Here is a 22234-nt window from a genome sequence, read left to right as displayed (position 1 = left end):
GCCCTGGCTACGGACACAGGACAGGTTGGGTTCATGGATTTATATAGTTGACTCTGACCATGTGGTGGAAACTACATTTCAACAGTTTCCCATCTTTCCCTTTTCAGATGTTCAGCTTGAACATGAACCGAAGCTTCTGACTTGCATTGCATGATTTAATACTGAACTCCTTCCACATAGTTGGCTGATTGGATAATTGCATGACTAAACAAATAATCAGTGAGGAAACCTTTGCACTTCTACAAAGAAATGCATCTGAAAGGCTGATTTATTAATATGTGAATCGTATTAGCTGAAATTATGTACGGTTTGTTTTGCAGGTGAACAAAGTTCGTTTGTCCCTCTGTGGCTCCTTCAAATTGTTATTTAACCACAACAACTGGAGCCGTCTCTCGGCTGGAGTGAACAAGGGAGGCAGTGTTTGTCTCTGACAGGAACTGCTGAGGGAAAATTCTGCTGTCCTCTGCTCTCCATTCAAATCACTGTCATGTGTTAATTCTCAGCAACAGAGGGTACTACTGTGTGGAGCAATTGTGTGTTATGTCTGAATAAACTACAAGCATGCTTTTTCCTTCCAACTTTATGCAGGTTTTTGTATTTGTATGTGCATTTGAGGGCAGTATTCACGTCTTCCTGTCTCCATATTCACACACCCACACACATGCAGGTTATTATCTGATATTGCAGCCCAGTTGTCTTTCCTTTTATTCTCCATTATACCACCTCCATCCATGAATGAGGGGTTTGTTTGGATTTTCTTCTCGCTTTCCGCTGTACACCGTTACCCCGGTTTTGCTCTCCGTTTCCTGGCCTGGACACACAGCTGTTTTTTTTTCACCTTAGCTTTGCAGAGGAAATGATTTCTGACTGGGAGAGATGGGGGAGGAATGACAAACTAATATATCCTACCTCTGAACCCGGCTCAGGCGTGCACAGTTCCAAAGTGCCGAGGCTGTTGCCAAAATTTTGTTTCCACTACCTTCTACTACAGCACAGACAGTCCTCATAAATGTCTGTGGTTGCTGTGAGATATTCAATAACTGATATTGGAGTATTATTGAATTTTTCTGTGGGTTCACATGTGCAAATGCACATTCTGCCAACAATCTAATCCCTTTTGATACGTTGCAGTGCATTCAAAGGAACATCGCACACTGGTTATCAAAATGTATTAAAAGACAGGTCATATCTTCCTCTTGTATTATTTCAACTCATATTCCAGCTTCCATCATGGCCTTGACATCCTTCTAAAAGTGCCACAGTTCCACTTCTCTTCTTTTTCCTAGTAACTTGATACAAGCCAGGAAACAAAACTTATACACATGCAGGTGCACAGACATGCATGCATACACACAAAACAAAAAGTGGTGTGTTTACTCCTCCTAAAAAGGTTGTCAGACCATATCACATCACGCTAAGATGAGCCTTGGAACGTGGAAGGAGCAGTCTGATTCTCGCGCCACTTCTAAAACAAACGCTTTGGCAAATAAAAACAAATTAGCGAATTGAAACAGGAGAGGCTTTACAATACGATTACCTATTCAATTTGCTTTGAGTGGGAGGGTGGGGGAAAAATTGCCAACTTTCTCCAAGAACAATGCCTTTTCCTTGGGGATGTTTGACCACAAAGTGAGCCTGGAGTTGTGGAGAGACATGCTGAGGGGTGTCAAAGATATTTTGCTGAGGGAAAAGGGTGAAAGAAAGGGCTAACCAGAAAGTTCTAGAGCTACGGTGGTATGATGACAAATATTAAGCAGAGTGGGGAAACTGCTCGCTCAAATATGAGGAGAGAGTTTGAAGAGCACTTTAAAACAGGGGTGAGGGAGTGTGTACCAACCCTGCACGTATCACACACAGGCTGCATAACACACCGTGCAATGCATAATGGCGCAATACGTTCATTTGTTTACGTCAAATAAGAAATTAGAAGCTGGAAAGGCGGCTGGCTCTGTGGCCGAGCTGATTTGAAAATGTAAGAGGCTGCTTTCAGGAACATTCATGGCTGACATTTAGATCTAAACTGTGGGTTCAGGCAGCCAGTCAAGAAAAGGCCAGCCAGAGATCAGAGCTGATGTATGATAAAGCACAACAGAGGCCAACTCACCTTCTTCTTGCTGCAGTAGATCTGCCATTTCTTCTCATCGGGCAGAGCAAACATGGCCTCTCTATTCTTATCCGTCAAGTCCAGCTCATCCTGAAACAACAACAAGAGAAGCTTTAGCTACACAGATTTCTTTTCTTAAAATTTTTTTTTAAAGCACTGTCAGGGAGAAATGTATCGAAAACAATGATTATGATATGAATCAAACAAGCACTGTTTAAATAAAAGACTGACATGAATATAATCATCCTGTCCCTCAGGACTTCCATATGACAATACAAAACATTTGAGAAATGACTGCATATCACTGGATGAGTTTGTTGTTCACACAGTGACATTTGGTTATCCAACCTTCCCGCTGTCTGGCTGAGAACCGTCTCCACTAACGACAGAGGAGTGTTTTAATATTCACCCTGCTGCTCCGCTCAATTCTTCAGCTTAGCACAAGGAGCCCCCTGCACCTTTTGAAATGCATATGAGCCCAGGAAATGAGACTCTGTGTGCCAGGGAAGAAAAGTTAAGTCTTGGAAAGAGAGGTGGATAAATTTGGCTTGAAGGGAGGGAGTCAGATGAAGGACGGACAGAGAGAGGGGGTGAATGAAAAAGAGAAAAGTGTGGATGTGAAGATGGATAGCCTAAAAAAAATTTGAAAAGAAAAAAAAAAATTGAGGATGAGAGGTTGTAGCGCTGGGGCTTTGTGCTCAGGCTCAAACTAATCTCCTCATAATGGTTTGGCTACCATGACGTCAGCTGTAAGTGACGGGCCTCCTGGGGGCCCTAGAATGAAGATGGCCACTGGTGACAGAGGTGGGGCCCCTTTAAGCCAGCTGGGGTTTGTCTTCACCCTGCTCTGCTGGACGGGGTGGGCTGAAGCGGCCAAAATTCCAAGAATTTGACACTAGGAGGAATGACATCATCTCTCACCCAGTCTTTTCACTGGGATAACCAGTAAAAGCATTACTGTGGCTTTGGGAAAAACAAAGGAAAAAAATCTGATGGGTGTGAATTTAAAGGGGGTCTAACAAAGACAGAAACCTCAAAGAGGCTTTTGAAACTTTGGTCAAAGCACTTTTCATCTCAACAGCATGATTTCAATGACTATTCGTGACTCAAAAAACAAAAAAACAATCTACTATAAGAACAAAGCTAAATATCCAACCGCTGACTCAGTGTTCTTTAATCTTTACAGATTTTGCTTCTGAGCATAATCCTCTCTCCACATCCCCAGTCTCAGAAACAAGGACATAGAAGCCAGCTTGTCACTGGCCTGTCGCCTGGTCGACAGGTCAAAGCTCTGCTGTCAAGGCTGCTGCTCTTGGAGGAACTAATTCTGGGAGCTGGTGAGAATCGGGTGAGAATGAGAGCCTTGGAGGTTAACCAGATGGAAGCAGCGCCCTGCAGCTGATCTCTATGCAGCTTGTGTTCTTCCCAAGCCCATCCTGCTACTACTTAAGCCCATCAGTTTAAGGTTTCATAGAGAGGAGCAATGTAAGGAGCTGCACAAATGTCAGCAAAATGATACTTTAAGCTTATGTGATATTCCACAACATTGTATCCAAAAAAATATAAGATATTATGTAAAAACGGAAATAGAACGGTCTTCTAAGAGCTATGGTATACTGGTGCAGTAACTACCGTTACCTTCCACGGGACAAACCTGTAACCAAGACAACATAAAGTGATGACTTCGTTTGAATAGTTTCTGATAAGCCCAACTTTGAGGCAATTAAATGAGTTTATTATTCGTTATTCAATTTGTGGATATCAACCCAATAGAGCAGGACTGAACGTGAGCTGCCAGTTGTCTTGCAGTCAGGTAAAAATCAATCAATATTGATCGGTATATAATATTGTCAGTTTCAGAGCCTCCCAGAAAGACTGTTGTGCAGTTTAAGGGAGCAGATGCACCAGGGCAGGACATTCTTTAAAGAATTCCATTAAGCTATGGTTAAATGATTATATAAGATTTCAAGGGAATGAATGGGATAATGGCAAAGTTGAGTATGAGAGCATGAACAGGAAAACTGGGAGGGAGCAGTGGCAGCATTCTTGAGAATTTTAAATGCGGCATGTTTAATTTAGTTAATGTCAGGTTCATGAAGTGCTGGTCTGCATTTGAGACAGAGAAAAGGAAAAAAAACATGAGGCTGTGGACATGGGGAGGGTGGAGGAATGTTCATGTCATGTCACTTCAATTTACAGTTATGCAATATCCCTCTGTTGTCTTCCTCTTAAGCCCCCACCCTTCGAACATGCACCAAGATCACGTGGACCCTCAAGAACACACACAAAAAAAACAACAATATTCATTCCCATTCTTCTAAAACAAAACCAACACCTTCCTCAGCCTTCTCTTAAAGTACCCCACACTCCATACACCAGCATGTTACAGTCAGGAATTCACATAAACCAAAGCTAATATTGTTACACCTGCTGCTTTAGAGGGAAAAGTTCACACTTCCAAATCCTTTCATATTTATTCCAGAACTGCCAACCGAATAATGTTACACATTTGACTGTCATGTTCTCTGCAGACTATACTGCTCTGGCACTCAATTTCCATCTTCTAAGAACTAATGTGCCAGTTTAACATTTACACAAAAGATGATGCAAAAAAAGCAAAGACAGCGAAGTAAAAGTTGTATTAAGCTGAGTGAAGTGCAATGGATGATCTGTGCCTGCACACATAAAGATGGCCTTAATGGTTCTTCATTAGAAAAAAATTACTTCCACATTTAGCAGATGGTTTTATCCAGAGAGACTTACAAGTGAGGAACACCAAATTTTGTATTTTAAAAAGATTTAGCACTGAATGCCAGAGTATAAGCAAAGCAGGTACAGAAGTGTGAGTTAGACATTTCAGGGTGTTAGGTGAGGAGATATTTTTGGGAAAGATGAGACTTCAAGAGGTTGTTGGAGGTAGAGAGGGACATCACCACTCTGATAGCGTTTATTAGCTCATTCCACCACCATGAACCACAAATGAGAACAGTCTGGACCAAATCTGCCTTGTGTGTAGGGATGGCAGTACCAGACAAATTCATTTTATACCCTTTCCAAGCATTTCTAAACTGCTTTCAGTTGTCTTTCTGTATAGTATGTAGTTAGTGTTAGCATACTTTAGCATAAACATGAGTGGAAAGGAGACCTTAAAATAATCTTTTTGGAGGTCCTTACCAAATAACTGTTGTTTCATAAGACTGAGAGCATATATCTCGTTATGTTTCTGATTTTAATCTCTATTATAAGTATTATTATTATCAACAAGTCTAGTTTAAACAGATGTTACTGGTCTCGCCAACATTTATGCAGACTGTCACCCACCTCAAGTCCATCTTGAAAAGGAAAGTCTTCCTCATCACTTTATTTTATGTTTATGCATTTGGCAGAGAACTCTAGTCACCACTACACTACCCAGTCTGCTGCTTGTTCTTTGGAAATGATTGATCAATAATCTAAGTGCCTTAAGATAAGAGGACTCAGATTTCCCTAGTTGAAACAACTGTGATATGATATTTTTCCATAATTTCCTGCAAGTGCAGGAGTTTCTTTCTAATTTTCTATTACATGCAGAGCAATATTCAGACATTGACACAATTAATAGTTTACTCCAAATAAGGCACTGCATTGTAAACAGCATTTTCTGATCAGCTTAACCTGAATACTGTCATATCAGAAGTAAGCAATAATTGAAATTAGGGAATATGCTGATTTTAGTTGTATTAGGTAGACATTTAAAGTCCTTCGCTCTGCCACAAGATCTCGCAAAACCGGCTCTGGTGCAGACTTGAAGGGATGCAAGAAACTGCACACTTTTGGGGAAACTCAAGGAACAAGGAAGAAAACTCAAGAAGGCTAATGCGCTTTGTTTTGAAAGATCTGGATATATTGAAGGCTTTGTATCGGTACAAACTTCGCACTTGTATAGTGTAACATAATGTGGACATGTCTCATTAATCAGATTAAAGGATATGAATGTAATCTCCTTTGTGCAACTCACGTACAAATCGTAACCAGAATATTGCTGTATTTGAACTGAAAAAGAAGTCATATATCTAGTTTTTAATGTTAAAATTACACAAAGCCAGCCAGGTTTAGACTCAAATGATAACTAAAGAAGTGAAATAATGAAACTAATTTTTAGTCAGAACAAAATAAAATGAACATATGTCCCAAAAGGATACATTTCTATACCTTTAAACACCAAAACTTCAAGGTCGGAATAATATGATGATCTGAAATTAAAGTGAGACTGTTTGGGAGCCATCAGGGACCTCTGACAATATATATGGCAACATGAAGTAATTTTTTATTTACACAAGTCAAAAGAGAAAACATCGTTGTCAAGAGCCGTAAATATTTATCGACCATGTGGATGCGGTGTAAAGGAGGGCTGAAGGATGAGCTGTACTGTACCTTGAGGTTGAAGTAACAGCACTATGGGAAACTAACAACGAATGTTTACATCATACATCCATTCCAGGAAATTAATAGCAAAGTGCATGGATATAAAAATTAAGTGCAGTAATGAGGGGAGAGGAGACACCAAAGCAGAGAGGTGGAGAAGGGTGAGAAAAGCGGACTTCACATGTATGAATATAGAAAATTAAATGAAAACCACGAGGAATGAGGGATCAGTGAGTGAGTTTGTGTAGATGATTGACTGGCATAGGAGTGGGTGTGGGTGTGGGTGTGTCTTTATGTACTGAAAAGGCTCATGGTTCCACCAACTTGGGAAATGTGACATCCTCTCTCATGCATGTGTCTATGAAGTGGCATTTCAGAAGTGGATATGAATGTCTTTACCTCATGTGAGGTTTTACAGCGCTGGCTGAGAGGACACAAACTGTAGCTACATAAAGCTTGCAGCAGTCTAGGCGAGACAGGGAGGCGGAGGAAAGACAGGCAAGATGGCAGGAAGTCATATGAGGCCTCCAGGGGAACCACAGGAAGCTGTAGCTGCCATTATTGACCCAAACAAGATTCAGTGTGTTTCCTTGTGTGTGTGTCAAGCACTGCCTCTCCATTACCGCAAGAGTTTTATGCAGAATGCAAAGACCAAGCTGAGTCATCTGCAACAATCAAGAAAAAGTCAAAGATTAACTTCTTAATCTCACAGTGTAGTGAGAATGAAATTGTCACTTTGCTTATCTTTGCCATCTTTCTTTGTACACACACACTGATCGGGGTCACTCAGTTAAGAAGCATTTAGACTCTGAGTCATAGTCCTCACTCTTTGATGAGTCAGACAGTAGTCGTTGCTTGTCGGCAACCTCTCTCCTCATTCAAACAAGACTGACCACTTCCATGATAAGGCTGACTCAGGACAGTGAGCGCTGGCTTTACAACAGAGGTAGGAAGAGCACATTAGAAATGGGAGGGCAGTTAGAGAAATTCAGGAGAAGGGCAGGAAACGGAAAGGAAAGATGGGTGCATCCCAGGGCGTACACAAGGAAGGAAACTCACTCCCATAACCCAGAGGGATGAGCACATTTCCATTCACAGCTGTTATGCAATACGATTTCAATTTGTGTGCGGCTAGAAAGTCGCAATGGACGGAACATTAGGAGAGGATTTATGTCTCAAAGAGTTAAATTTTCCTGGAACCACATATTGGGTTTTCAAATCAGCAATGCCAATTTTACTATTACTACTTTGAGAACAGAATTTCCATTCTAGCATACATAGTAACTGGAATTCATGTGGAATGGAAACCCAAATGCAACATCTAACTCTGCATCTGGAACACAGCTGGACCACTGCCAAGAGAGGTCAGATTAAACCGTCCCAAATTACGAGATAAAGAAAGAAAGGCATAAACAGACCGACAGAAAACGAGGGCAGAGAGAACATGTGCACTAATCTCTGCCTGTATTGTACAGTCCAGATGTTGACTTAGCAGACCCGATTCAGCTGTGTCAATTTTGTTTGATACACTGCATGTTTCATCCTCGTCTCACAACAAATCATTACAGGTGAGTAAAACACATACTCTTCCTTTTAAATAACTAACAGCAATCATTTCACATTTTAAATTAAATTCCTCACAGATGCTGAACTAGGCAGCTCCCTTTCTTTCCAACTGAAATCTAACATTTGACCCAGAGAGACTCAGTGGCAGTAGTAGTACCTTGGTTTGCACCCTAAATGTAAATGTGCCGACAGATTGAGACCATATGCTGACCTTTCCATAGTAAATGCTCATTGTTATCAGCTGAAACTCGTAAATGCCAGTCAAGCTGTCCCCAAACAACCTCATACTCAGCTTCTCTTTGTAGAAACAAAAAGTTAATTTTGGTTTACTGAGCTGCCACAGATGAGAAATTAACCCACGTCTCAGAATGATTGAGAACCCACTTTCAAATACCCAACCATGAGAGCAATTTCTGGTTTAATGATAAAAAGTTATTAGCAGGGAATGGCCCTGACAAACAAAAATAAAGCTGTCAATGTTCTTGGTGCACTGCCAGACTTCACACATGGCCTATATATCAACTATGCGTGCGAGCATTGAAGCGCTGGTGGAAAGAAACAGTTTAAACTACACCGTGATCCAAAAAACAGACCCAGAACTGCAACACAGATGCAAATGTGTAGTTTAACTAGTGTGATGCATCAATTCCTCTGATGTGGTCTTTGCTTATGGTGTCAAAATCAGCAGCGATTGCTTCCAGGTCCACAGGAGGATTTCGTATGGGTTTATGACCGAATAAGAAGCAGGTTTATGAACGAATAGGAAGCAGGTTTATTCTTCAGACTTCAGTCTCCACAGTGAGTAACTTTACATTTGACAGAGCAGAGTTGAGTGTTTACACAAAGTAACCAGAATAGATCCCACACATGCTCAATATTAGTTTTGTGAACTACATACTGAGGACAATATGTCATGTCAATTTTACTTCATACTTTCAAAAACCCAAAAAATAAATGAAAGGATGATGACAGCAGGTGCCTGTACTGAGAAGTAGGTTGGACATAGCCAGCGTATCCTCTGGTTATCAGACTGAACTAATGCTAACAATGGAGCATCAAAACAATCTCTCTAAGCGGTGCTACAATGCTGGATATCCACTCAATAAGTCAAACTAATATGTAAAACAAGTTGAGTTGGATCGGATGACCAATTTCAATAATACATTTCCAGCAGGCTGAAAAGCAGCACAGCTACCACAGCCAAAGCAGCCGGGAAAAGTTGACAAAAAGATGAAAAAGAACCAAATGAATACCTGAATTAATAAACCGATCAATATCACGGACAAGTCCTTAAAGCACGAGTAGATCTTCCAAATTTTGAACTGTACATTGTATCAAATCAATGTGTTGCTGGTGTATTTTTGAGGCAATGCGGGTTGTTTTGCATAAAACTAAGACCCAACATAAAAATGACTCAAAGTGTTTGGTGGGCTAACTGAAGCTGTTTAAGTACATTTTCTGTCAGGCTAAAAAATGTCAAAATAGGTGTTTATTTGTCCACCGATTGTGATTAGTTTTATATGACTTATATAAGGTGGATGTGGACAGGAACATGCAGAGATCATTTCATGTTGTTTGTCGAGTTTGATGAGGAGAGAAAAGCAAGGACATCTTTTATAGTTCAGTAAAGATTTTGATAAATACAAATAATTAATGTCGGTTCCAACAGGAATGAGCTTTAGCACAATCAGTCTCCGTTTTAGGCCTCACAGACATTCCTTTCTGCTGATATATCTGAAGAAAAAGTAACGTCTTTGACTCTAAGAGCCCAAGAGAGATTGTCACTGTCCAAACACGGATGTCTCTTTAATGCTTGATTTCCTAAGTGAATTAATTGGAATTGAGCAGATCCTATTTCCAGCATAAATTTATGTGATGTTAAACCTCAATACAAATTAACCAGCTTTATCTCACTGAAAACCAAGAGCTGAAGCAGAAGTCAACTCTCTGAGACACAAATCCAGCTCTCTAGCGCAGGCTCCTGTTGTGGTGACTCAGAGTTCTGTCTTTTGACTGTGACAACAGCCAGAATACTGCACACGTGATTGGAGGTACAGTTCAATATCCATTTTATTTTCTATTCACAAAGAGCACAAATGACAAACATATCATGAATTCCATTTTTGACTTTCCATTCAACACTGACGGCAAATGCAGCTAACAGGCCAGCTGAAGTCTTTTCTTCCACAAACAAATGCTGAGTGTGCATTGTGTAGTCTCTAGGCACAGTAGAAGACCCCATTACCCCAATGTGAGGGGACACATGGAGGTATTTTGCTTCACCGTTTGGCCCAGATCTGTCGCTTCCACTCCAGAGTCTCCACAGATACTCTCTCCTTGTCAGGAAAGGCTTTAATAACAATAATCCCTGTCTCCTGTTGCCACGGAAACACACCATGTTATGTTATTCACTATTTTTCTTTATTTCCTTCCCTGTAGCACAGCTCCTCGTCTCCCAACATCCGCTCTATGCTTGAGTTACAAGCAGTGAGCCCAGGCTGACTGACTGTCTCCGAGAGGTCTGCTTGTACCAATTTTTGGACGACTGGTCAAATCTGTGTCAGCATATCGGCTGCAGGATCAGTAAAACAGATGTGAAAGACCCAGGTGACCTCGGTGAGGCAGAATCAGTTTGTGCGTTGGTCACAATCAAAGCAGACATGAATCAAACTGTCACAGGCTGATCGAACTTACAGCTGGAACATCTTTTTTTTTTTGTAACTTAAAAGCAAGAGAGGATTCTAACCTGTAAGTTTTACATTCAATGCTTCAGTTCTGCGGAAAAGAATGAGCCCATCTGACATCTGAGCTTAAGAACTAAACTATGAAATGTAATCATCCAGCAACCATCTTTATAATATATTCACAACATCTGTGTCACTTTCATCTTGAGTTCCGATATCTACCCCAGAAGAATCTGTGGGTCATCCAGTCCTCTCAACCATGAGGACTGCTCTGATTTGGCTAAATGTTTCCATATGACAGGCTTATTTTTGTTTTCCGCAAACCAACGGAAACAAATAAATGCAGGTCGCTGATTGTTTTGTTAAGTTTTCTTCAAGTGAAAACATGATTTTTTTTTCCAGTCAGATGAGGCATTGAATATGTCAACCAGCAACCTGTTGATCCTTCAGAAGAAATCTGTACATATTACACAGCTGCAACACCACTGGGTCATTCCACTGAGGATATCAATTGAGTCTATCAGTGACTTAATTACTGCAATCTTATTGTTAATTTTCTTCAGTCAGGACAATGAATATCCTCCAAGCACTACAGTTTAATGGGTTGTGCATTATAAGAAATTACAAGGGAGTCTGAACAGCGGTCAGTCTTGTCAGCAGGCTGAAAAAACATCTGCCCTTGGTAATAGTGAACAATTTCCTATCGCAGATGAAACTTCCCTTTATCTCCTGTGTTGAACTTGACAGTGGAATGATACATCCTGCAGGCGGGGACATTTAGCATTCCACATCACTCAACAACACTAATAAACATACCGGTAATACTGACAGAATTTGAATGATGCAGGAAATCTATGGCTAGAGGGGAGCACCAAAGGTGCAAATATGGGCACAGAAGAACTGAAACAAACCATGAAACAGGACCTTAACACTGAGTCATAAACAGCAAAGCTAGGGCAAGTTTGCATGGCAGCTAAAACCCACTGCAGACTTCTTCATTCTGACATCTGTGCCCTGATCCCTCTCCTTAGAGAGTGCACATGTCAGCACAGCTATCCCCATCTGGCACTGGCACAGATGTGAGGCCTCCACCAACAGGACATGGTGGGCTGCACATATGAGAGAAGATGAGCTTTTGAATCTGTGGATTGCGAGATTGATGATGGGGGTTGGGACATGACCTCAGCCAACCATCAAGACGCCTTCTGTAAGAGCCAACCATTCTAATTCCTGTCTCTAATCCTATTTGTTAAGGATAATGAGCAACACGCAAAGGAAAAGAATTGGGCTGCCCAGCATTAAGAATAGACACGAAGCAGGATTTCTATTGTAGCAAAATCATTTTCTTAACTTCATACAGTTAAAGACATTAAAAATGTAATTTAGTCTTCACTTTTAATATTAAGTAAATACAACCTTAGATTAAATGGCAACACATAGCATTTTATAATATTTCATGATTAAACAAAAACTACGCTAAAATGCAGAGGCAGTGTGTGAAAAACTAGGTCCACTCCCTGCTTTAACGGTTTGTAGAACCACCTTAAGCAACAATAACTTCAAGTAATCATTTTCTGTATGATGTTATCAGTCTCTCACATCATTTTGGAGGAGTTTTGGCCCACTCTTCTTTACAACATGGCTTCAGTGAATTCATGCACCGCTCTCTTAAAGTCCCACCACAGCATTTCAATCAGGTTTAGGACTGGACTTTGACTTGGTCATTGCAACACCTTGATTCTTCTTCAGACATTCTGTTGGGATCATTGTCCTGTTGATGACCCAGTTTCAGCCCAGCTTCAGCTGTCAGACAGATGGCCTCACATTTGACTGTAGAATACTTTGGTATAAAGAGGAGTTCATGGTGTATTCAATGACTGCAAGGTGTCCAGGTCCTGTGGCTGCAGAACAAGCCCAGGTCCTCAGCCCTCCACCACCGTGCTTGACAGTTGGTATGAGGTGTTTGTGCTGATATGCTGTGTTTGGTTTCCTCCAAACGTGCTGCTGTGCATTATGACCAAACATCTCCACTTTGGTCTGGTCTGTCCAAAGGACATTGTTCCAGAAGTCTTGTGGTTTGTTCAGATGTAACTTTGCAAACCTAAGCTGTGCTGCCACGTTCTTTTTAGGAGAGAAGAGGCTTTCTCCTGCAACCCTTCCAAACAAGCCATACTTGCTCAGTCTTTTTCTAATTGTGCTGTCATAAACTTTAACATTTAACATGCTAACTGAGGCCTGTAGAGTCTGAGATGTAGCTCTTGGGTTTTTTTGCAGTTTCTCTGAGCATGTACGGTCTGACCTTAGGGTCAACTTGCTGGGATGTCCACTCCTGGGAAAAGTGGCAACTGTTGGTAATGTTTTCCACTTGTTGAATAATCTATCCCACTATGAAATCATGGGACTCCAAAGAGTTTGATAATTACCTTATAACCCTTCCAAAATTGATGGGCAACATTAGCTGCTTTCTAATATCAATACTGATGTCTTACTGTTATTGCTGCTCAAAGTGGTACTACAAACTATTGAATCAAAGGGTGTAATTAGTTTTTGTCACACTGCCTCTGCAATTTGTCTTAATTTCTGTTCAGTAAATGATGACACAATGTAATAAGTCATCCGTTATTAATTTATGATTGCAGAGACCAATTTTTAAGAACTGGTAAAGACCAGCATGTCTGTATTTTAAAGTTTTCCATTTGATTTTGAAAATTGGTCCTTAGTGCAAGACCCACAATTAGTATTAAGAAGCTCATAAACCTATTTAGGGGTAGATAAGCAGGCAGCCATTGTTTCTATATGTTAAAACAATCTTAAATACCAATCTTACAAAAACAATCGATTTGCACATTTTTCCACCCAGACTCTCACAGTTCTAACACAGCAATAGATAACTAGCAGTTATTTCACATCATCTTTAAAAATCGATCCATCTTTACTCACCACCAGCTCGGAGAAACGTGCATGCAGCTCCTCGGCGGGTGGCATGGGGGCGCTGAACTCCAACAGCTGCAGTGGCACACTGTCTTTCAGGTTGATCTCTGGGGGCTCGCTGCTGCCAAAGCAGCACAGGAAGCCCAGGCCCGGCCGCGTCCTCTTCCTGGGGGGCATGACGGCCGTGGTGACAAAGGAGGCAGTGGTGGTGCTGGACAAGGGAGGTAAAGGAAGGGGCCAAGGGGGCAGGGAGGGGGAGTGGAGAGGAGGATGAGGCTGCTATCTAGGGGGCATGATCTGGAAGAGAAAGAAGAAAAAAGGAGATTATTTTTTATTACTGACCGTCCAAGATGTCGCACATAAGTGTTCATAAGAATAACTTTCAGTTATGTTACATTTCAGGTCAATTCAACCTGCCTCTCTTTTTCTTCATTTTGTGAGGGTAGGGAAGGTACCACTTTTCTTTATCTAGCCAACCAAATGGCAACCCAAAGGGGCCAGAAGACCACTGCTCCTTGATCCTTAAAAGAAAGAGGCTTAGGGTAATCTTTGGGTATCTTTGAGTTATCTTTGGGTAAAGGCTAAATTATAGGGCCAAGGGGTGGAATTGGGATTGGGCCCTAAACAAGTATGCTGTGTTCACTAAACAACTCATTCTTATATCAATCGAACACAGCTTCAAACAAAGGTTCAGCTTAAACTCAGTCCATGAACCTTCATGTTCGTCTGAGTCTGTTTGCTTGGAAAAACATTTTTTCAGTGCAGAAGCAATTCATGTTTCCAGCAGCCTGATATTGTTTGGGATGAATACACGAACAACAGCCAGCACAGGCCAACAAAAAACAAAGGCACCTGCATAAACTGCAACAAGGCAAAATCCAAAACAAACAAAAGTTAAAAAATGTCAGTATTCTTGTCTGTGAGATAAGTATGTGTCAGACTGGCCTCACTGTGCTGTCACTCCATCAATAGAACAGACACAGAGCGAAAGTAAGCATAGACAGTAGTGAATGACAAACACTACAACATGTGTAGAGAACTGAATGGAGCAAGACACCCTTGGAGGATTTCCTCAGCTCCACAAAAAGGATATGAGTGGTCCTCCCTGTATGAATAATACACTCACTGCACAATGTTTTTTTTGCCCTATCAGAGGCACACCATGTGAGTGTACAGCCACAGCGGCTCACACAGATGCCAGTTTTTCTTTATGCAACATTTTACCGCATTTGTAAATGAATGGACCTCACGGCTGTTATGCAAATAATTTGGACACGCAAATCCAGCAGATTTATTTAACCAAGAAATCAATTTAGAGTAAAATACAATAAAAATGTCCACGAAGGGCAGATTTTAAAGAATGCATACCCCTGAATGTTATGCTCTGACTAATATTTGTGCAAAACCTAACAAGCAGCAAGTAATGACTGGAGCCTTGCACACATCTGTTTAGTGTGGCGGTGAAACTTTATGACTTCAGTTTCCACAAGAAGCCACAATCTACTACTTTTTGCCTGAGCACCACTCTCTGCCAGCCCTCTCTTACACATTTGTTTGGTGTAGGAGTTCTCGCTGTGCCATCTAAAATTAGCTGCATGGTAAATTCTTTATGAACGCGCTGGGCCCTCGACAGGACCATGAAGGGGGGGGGGGGGGGGGGGGGGACAGCACAATTCCATTTCGCTCTTTTGTCGTTTGCTTTTTTCTGATTCAATGAATGTGCCACTCCCCACATGATGGAAGAAGCAGGGCTACAAATGAACCGGAGGCTGTTTTAAATAAAAAACTTTTCTTTGGTTTGCTTCACATGGAATCACCAGAGGGCTTTTTTTCTGTGCTGCATCTTAAATTATTCTGTATAATCAGCCAGAAATACAGGAATGTTTCACAGTTATTGCATCAGTCTGCTGATTAATTATAGCAATTATAGCATGTATGGCATCTTGTGCATGTATACGGTACATCTGATATTACATCAGCTAAGGTGACAATCCTGCTTTATACCCCTGTTCATCTCTGACATAACAGAGGCGTATTTATCCTGTTGTCTTGCTTGGTTACCATGGAGAATCCAGATTACATTTTTATTAAATAGTGTTTTCAGGTGGATGGAGGAATGGATCAAGATGATTCATATCAATTCATTGCTCTAATGTGATCATTACACTATTTCCTGTATTTTTCATATATTCCACTTGCACTAATGTACAAAACAAATATCTCGACAACTGTACATTTTATATATATTATAAATCATCCCCCACTGCACTACAGTATATACACTGTATATACTGTATAGTCATACCTATAACTTACAGTTATATCCCTCTGTAGCAATAGGCATATTTATACATGATATCATAGACTTGCACTTCTGTATATATCACATTATACTACAGTTACTGCTTATGTACTTCTGGTTAGATGCAATCTGCATTTTGTTCCCTTTATCTGTGACATGTGCAATGACAATAAAGTTGAATCTAATCTAATCACAGACTCACATTAGATCTGGCTGAAAATAGGACACAAGAGCATTGTTTTAAACATAGTGTGAGTGTATATAAAAGATGGATGTAACCACTGGGAAGTGGAGAAGTTGTTTTTTAGACAAGAGCAGATATTTCTGGATGAGAGGCTGGCGCTGAAGAGGGAAACCTGAAACTTGATGAAAATAAATTAATAAAGTAAAAGTTATGCATAATATTGTGAAAAAAAACCCCCACTAAAAATACAAATCTGACAACATTTGGACAACATTCCTCTCTTGCTTGTACAGAGTGCTTGATAGCTGCTGTCATACTGCATAAAGCAAGAGATTTTCCATAATTTAAACCCGACAGTCCTATAACAATTTTTAAAATGCTTTTCTAGGAACGTGGTACTCCGAATTAACTACATTGCTGCACTTCATTATATCCTAGTTTGCCTCCTTGATTGCTGCCACTTACCGACAATGAAGAGCACCGGGGCAGTCGTTTTCTTACACACTTTAGAAACAGCATATGCTTTAATGTTAACATTACAGCAAAGGGACAACACAAAAATTCATCTAGCGATAAAAGGGCTTTTTAACTGGTTGACTAAACTTTGAACCATCAATGCACTTGAAATACTAAAGTGACAGTCAACATAAAAAAAAATCTGAGGTCTACACAGCTTTATTGTCTAAAGCCCACCATGAAAGAGTCCGTAATTAGGGACAACAACTCATGCTAATTACTGAAAATGAAAGGAACCCTCACCAAAAATGTGTGCAACCCAAACAGATAAACAGCACAGGGTAAACATTCACTCTGCCTCATTCCCTTGCATTAACCAGAAACAGAGGCATGGTGTTAATAATTTAAGAGAACTGTTTTGTGCAAAGTCCAGTGAGAGCACATTGTAGAGACACCACATTTCCCTGTACCATACATAGCCAAGCATGGCATGTTGGCTAAAATTAGGTGTATCATATGATCACAGATAAAAATTAAAGTGAAGTGAGTCAGCGGGAACAGTGGAAAAAGCAGAACAGAACAGCACTTTAAAACAGTGATATGAAGGTAAATAAAAATAAAAACATTTGAGGTAAATCATGAAGATTTTTCTCTGGCTCTTATACTTAAAAAAAAGGTACATATATGGACAATAAAAGGGGTTTTATTGCAATAAAGGTTAAATTTTTTATGGTGGTAAGCAAGTTAATGTTGCTGTGGACAGCTGGTCAGGGCTAATAGAAAAGAGGCAGCTCTGCAGGGGTTTTAAAGCCCATCAGGGTAACACACAACCTAAACCTGCTGTCCAGTGTCTCTATGTGTGTCTGTTTCTATCTTCATTCCCCCACTGAGCCCCATGTGCGGTCAGTCTTCACTCATCACAAGTCCTGCTGGCCTGCTTCCAGTCGATGCCCACAGAAAGTAAGCAAAGGAATCCAAAACATATACACTATATACACAGAGTTATACAGTATCTATTGAATAGATGAAAAAATAAGACCAGAGTATACGTGTAACCTTTATCATTCTGTGAATGACATGCTAATCCAAAGTAACCATGTCCATGCCATATGTGACCTAAGAGACCCCCCCCCCCCCCATCTCTAGGCTTTTAATTTTTGCACTATCCTTCCCCTTTGTCATCTTCCATTATTCCCCTATTTCAGGGTGAATAGAGTGACATTATCCTCCAACAACCCCCCTCCGACAGTAACATCTGTCACTGTTCCTTACTATTGCTCATCATCTACTTCTTCCGTCTAAAGTTTTTTAGTTTTTTTGCTGAATAGACTTTGTTGTCTTTCTGTGGAGGTACTTTATATCTCTAAAAGAGCTGTTAATCATCCTCAATGCACCTTGCAATCAATTTGGTCGAAACTATTTTTTCAAAAGATTTTGCAACCTGATCTTATGACAGATCTTTAAATAGTCAAGTTTGTCCGCAGCGCAGAATGTTGCAGTTGTATAATAAGAGATGAAGAATTGGACAACTACTACGTTTTCCTTACTCTATTACCTACACAGCTCCATCTTAACATCATCCATAACACGTTTTAATTAAGTGTTAACATAAATTTTCAAGAAAATCTGTGGCATGAAATGGAAAGGTTGACATGGAATACAACTCGTGCTGGTTTGGGAGGTTCAGAAGTAATTAGGAATTTGTCACCAAGCAACTCCTTTTTATATCATACAAGATTTTTTTTGCATACAAAAACATCTTCGTCATGCGAACACTGCACATATTTGTCAAAATTTAGATGCATTCCTACACACCCACTCATGATTCAGATGGAGACATGTATACATTCACATGCAGTGCTTTAATACAAGCACACCAAGAGCCCTTAGACAGACTGAAGCTTGCTCATGCTTTGTGTTGGGAGGGTCTGAAGAGCAGCTGAGTGAAGAGACAGAGATGAGAAAGAGACGAGCGAGGAAGACTGGGGGGGAAAGGGAGATAGTGCTGCCATTTCTCATTCAGAGCACTAAAATCATCATCTCATCCCCTGCGTCAGGAAGTAGGTCAGTGGAGGAGGAGGAAGGGGGGTGTAGTGAGGAGAGGACTGGCTGCTGCTGCTGCTGTGTGATTGTCAGAGAGTGCAGGGAAGAGAGAGAAGAAGAGGTGTATATCTGTCAAACATCTGTGCCTGCTTAATCTAAATTCTCTGCTCAGCATCTGCCAACACACTACTGACAGTTCAGAGCACAAAATCAGAACTAAAGCCACTGCTTTTTAAAATTCTTATTCAATATACTTGTACAAACTTGGATCAAGTTTAAAAAAAAAAAAGAAAAAAAAAGCTGAATCATTCACCCGCTCATTTTATGTTAAACAATCATTCCCACTTCCACACTGCTTTCTTTCGACCTACCTCTTCCTTCCACATTTGCAAACAGACAGATGAGTGGATTCTAATCTAACCCCTTTTCCCATCTGAAGTCAAGCAGTTACAGTGAGTGAAAGAATGGCAGGAAAAAACAAGCAGCCACAATAAAACTGGTAACAAGCAGAACGGGTGTATACAAAAAAGGATTTTGAAGAGGGACTAAATAAAAGATCAGAGCTGAGCCTGTGGCTCACACACTGCACTGTTTCAGGGTTCTACAAATGAGGACCATTCCTGCAGGGTGCTGGGCCATGGAGGACGAGGAGGAGGAGGAAAAGGCAGACTTGCGTAAGCACCCAGTGCCAGAGATGGAGCAGCAGTGCCACGCTGGCACAGACATGACCATGATGCCAAAATGCAATGCAGATTAAGAAACTGGCTTTGTTTTAGCAGCTGCAAATGGCAAGGGTGGGATTTAGTACAGGTGTTTAGAATTTGGGTCTTGTTGTTGACTTCAGTACTTTAATTTTGTAGTTTCGTTGGTAACACTGGAAATTACATTTATCACCAACTGGGAGGTAGAAAACATGGCTGAATCCACTTCTCATGCCAGGAGCACATGCTCTAGTTAGGGTGCAGATACACAATGTGAAAGGAAAAGCAGACTACTGCATAAAAGAAATTTCTGTTAGAACATCCAAAGAAAAGTTACTCTTAAAATAACTCAGCCATGAGAAGGATCAAGTATGGACTTTAATGCATAAAGAGAAAAGCAAGAATTTGAACTTTTATGACAAATCACACCCTTAAAACTGAACATGAACCCATAACAGATGGCATTCCGTCTTCAAAATCAATAAGGTTCTTCACTGATGTAAAAATCATCAAGTGTTTGACCAAAGTCATTTTGACATGCCAACATGAGAAGTAAACGCACACAAAAAGCTTTTAAATGATGTTGTGCTAGCACATGTCTACATAATCCCATATTTGTGGGTACTCGCGGTCTGGTACTGCTATGTGAAAAATGAATGCATTCTTTGATGTGGCAGTGAACTACTCACACTCATTAATTTGACATGAAGTAGCTCTTCACGCACGTTTTGAACATATTGAAGTCATGCCACTTTTTGTCTGTTGTTGCCCCCGACTTGCCCTTCCCTCCCTTTCAACAGTCTTCCTGTCTGACCAGTGACTAATGGGACTAACCCTCAATTCATTACTCCCCACTCCAAAACCACTGGCTTCAGGCCAGATCACCTGGGACCTGAAAACTTTTTTTTTCCCCATGGATCCCATCGGATGTTTGGCCCACCAACGCTTCTTTTTCTGCCTGGGGCAGGCAATGTACACATCATGCATCTTACCCTGTTCAAGTCAGAGGCCACACTGTACAGCTTATCAGCTACATTTGAGCAACATATGGGCAAGCATCCCCAGCATTACACACATACAAATACACATTATTGTTTGTTCTCTTTAACAACAAAGATTAAAGTAATCTTATTCATGCATCGCTTCCTCAATTACAAGGACTTCAGCAGCATGGGTGGCCAGATAAATGGTATGAAACAACGATATGTGATTGATTTGAAACAATTGGCATGGCTAATAACAAGACACACTCTTGGTCTAAATAACATAAACTAACATGCACCAGAAACACACAGCACTAAGTCTTCAGTATACATTTTGACTTGCATTCCTTGGGAATGATATCACCCCTCTATTCCAATGAAAGTCTCTATGGTTAGCAGTGAGCTACAGCCTAAACTGACAAATGAGCAGAGCTGACAGTTGAGGAACTGCCATTATTTCATGGTGCATTTGCATGCGCTACATTCCTGCACTCACACTGAAAGCACACATTCTGCCAGGGATTTCATGTTGGAGGACCAGCGCTTTAATGAGACTCTTTCTCATGTGGACCTGGACAATAGGCCAGATGATTTGGTTTGGACAATTCTGCTGGGGCCTGACAGGGTAGACAACAGCACAGCAGTCCATGTCCATCTGATCCTCAAGAAGTATGCTCCTTTGCATTTAGAGCATAGACCTCATCTCATTGGCAAACAAAATGAAGGCAACATAAATCATTTACCATATCTTTTCTAGCAGCACTATAATTTGAGCTAAATGTTTGCTTATATGAAATTCATCTGCACTTTGCTTGAGTTCCATCCACACATGCTCTCCAAGGGTTTAGAGGTTACAGATAAGGATTGTCTATGCCCTTATGCCTACGTGCATCCTCCAGGAAAAGAGTCAAGAATCAGGAGACGATCGGAAACCCACCCTTCTCTTTATGCTCCACTTTCTTTTTACTCAGTCTTTTGGTTACGGTCTCCCTCGGTCGGTCACTTCCTTTCATCCCGGCAATCAGTCAGAGGAAGCTGCAAGAGTGAGACAGCCGAGACCCTATTCAGCTTTTGAACTGTGAGTGTCTTCAGACAGTGTCACCACCAGGACAGTCTGTGGCAGGATCATATGGGACAGTGGCAAAACATGCACTAAGAAATCTCATAATGTATTTATCCTTCTGAAACAACATGACCTACTCATAAGCAGCTCGTGTTTTTCGTCATGTAGCCCACCCCACAAGACTAGCTAGACTAGCCCACAACTGCAACAGAACAATGTTAAGGAAGTGAGTGTTCGGTCAGAGCCATAAGGATTTCATAAAGTATACAGTCAGCCCCATGCTTAACATAAGGAACGAAAAGCCAAAGTACCTCCACTTAAATTGCCTACAACTACAATTATTATTAATTACTTTAATAGCTTGTGGTTAATAGTGTTGCTTAAATATTTCCAGACAGGCTCCAAGGCAAGTGCAATTACATTCAAACAGAGAGGCATTTTTCATTCTCACTTGTTTACAAACAGCTGTCAGACAGCCAGTGCAAAGACAATGTTCTAACCCCATGTTTGCAGAGTTCACCAATCATAGATATGAACAACAATGGCAGAACCTTTCAAAATGGGGATGGGGCATCTTGACACAAGATCTGAATTGCAGTCATTTGCCTGGTTACAAAGTGTGTCATCTCAACGCAAAGTTAAAGCCAGATTTATAGCGGAACATTCATTCCTGTCCTCAAAGCTCTCCCTCCACACAGAGTGAAGGGCTGCAGAGGTTACATAGTCTTTATGCAGTCTTCTTAAAAGCGGACCATTGCTCTGCAATGCTGTCTGGTCAAAATTTAAGAGCAGAACAAGAAAGAAAAAGAAAAA

The 22234-nt window shown here is 40.8% G+C and overlaps 1 protein-coding gene across 8 annotated transcripts in view; it reads right to left on the bottom strand.

The window, feature by feature from the left end:
- The window catches only part of daam2 (dishevelled associated activator of morphogenesis 2), a 101602-nt gene that overhangs the window by 51239 nt on the left and 28129 nt on the right, over positions 1-22234 (bottom strand). For all 8 annotated transcript variants that reach the window (XM_072366029.1, XM_072366034.1, XM_072366031.1 and 5 more), the window contains exons 2-3: positions 13699-13986; positions 2105-2194 (exon numbers count right to left, since the gene is read on the bottom strand). In XM_072366029.1, coding sequence (XP_072222130.1) covers positions 2105-2194; positions 13699-13866 — 258 coding nt within the window. In that variant the 5' untranslated portion in view covers positions 13867-13986. The remainder of the gene's footprint in view (positions 1-2104; positions 2195-13698; positions 13987-22234) is intronic.

This window comes from Leuresthes tenuis, unplaced genomic scaffold (assembly GCF_036924035.1).
Source record: "Leuresthes tenuis unplaced genomic scaffold, fLeuTen1.0.hap1 SCAF_15, whole genome shotgun sequence".
Classification (NCBI taxonomy): domain Eukaryota; kingdom Metazoa; phylum Chordata; class Actinopteri; order Atheriniformes; family Atherinopsidae; genus Leuresthes; species Leuresthes tenuis.
The sequence above is the reverse complement of the archived record's forward strand: the minus strand, read 5'-3'. Positions and strand labels throughout refer to the sequence as shown.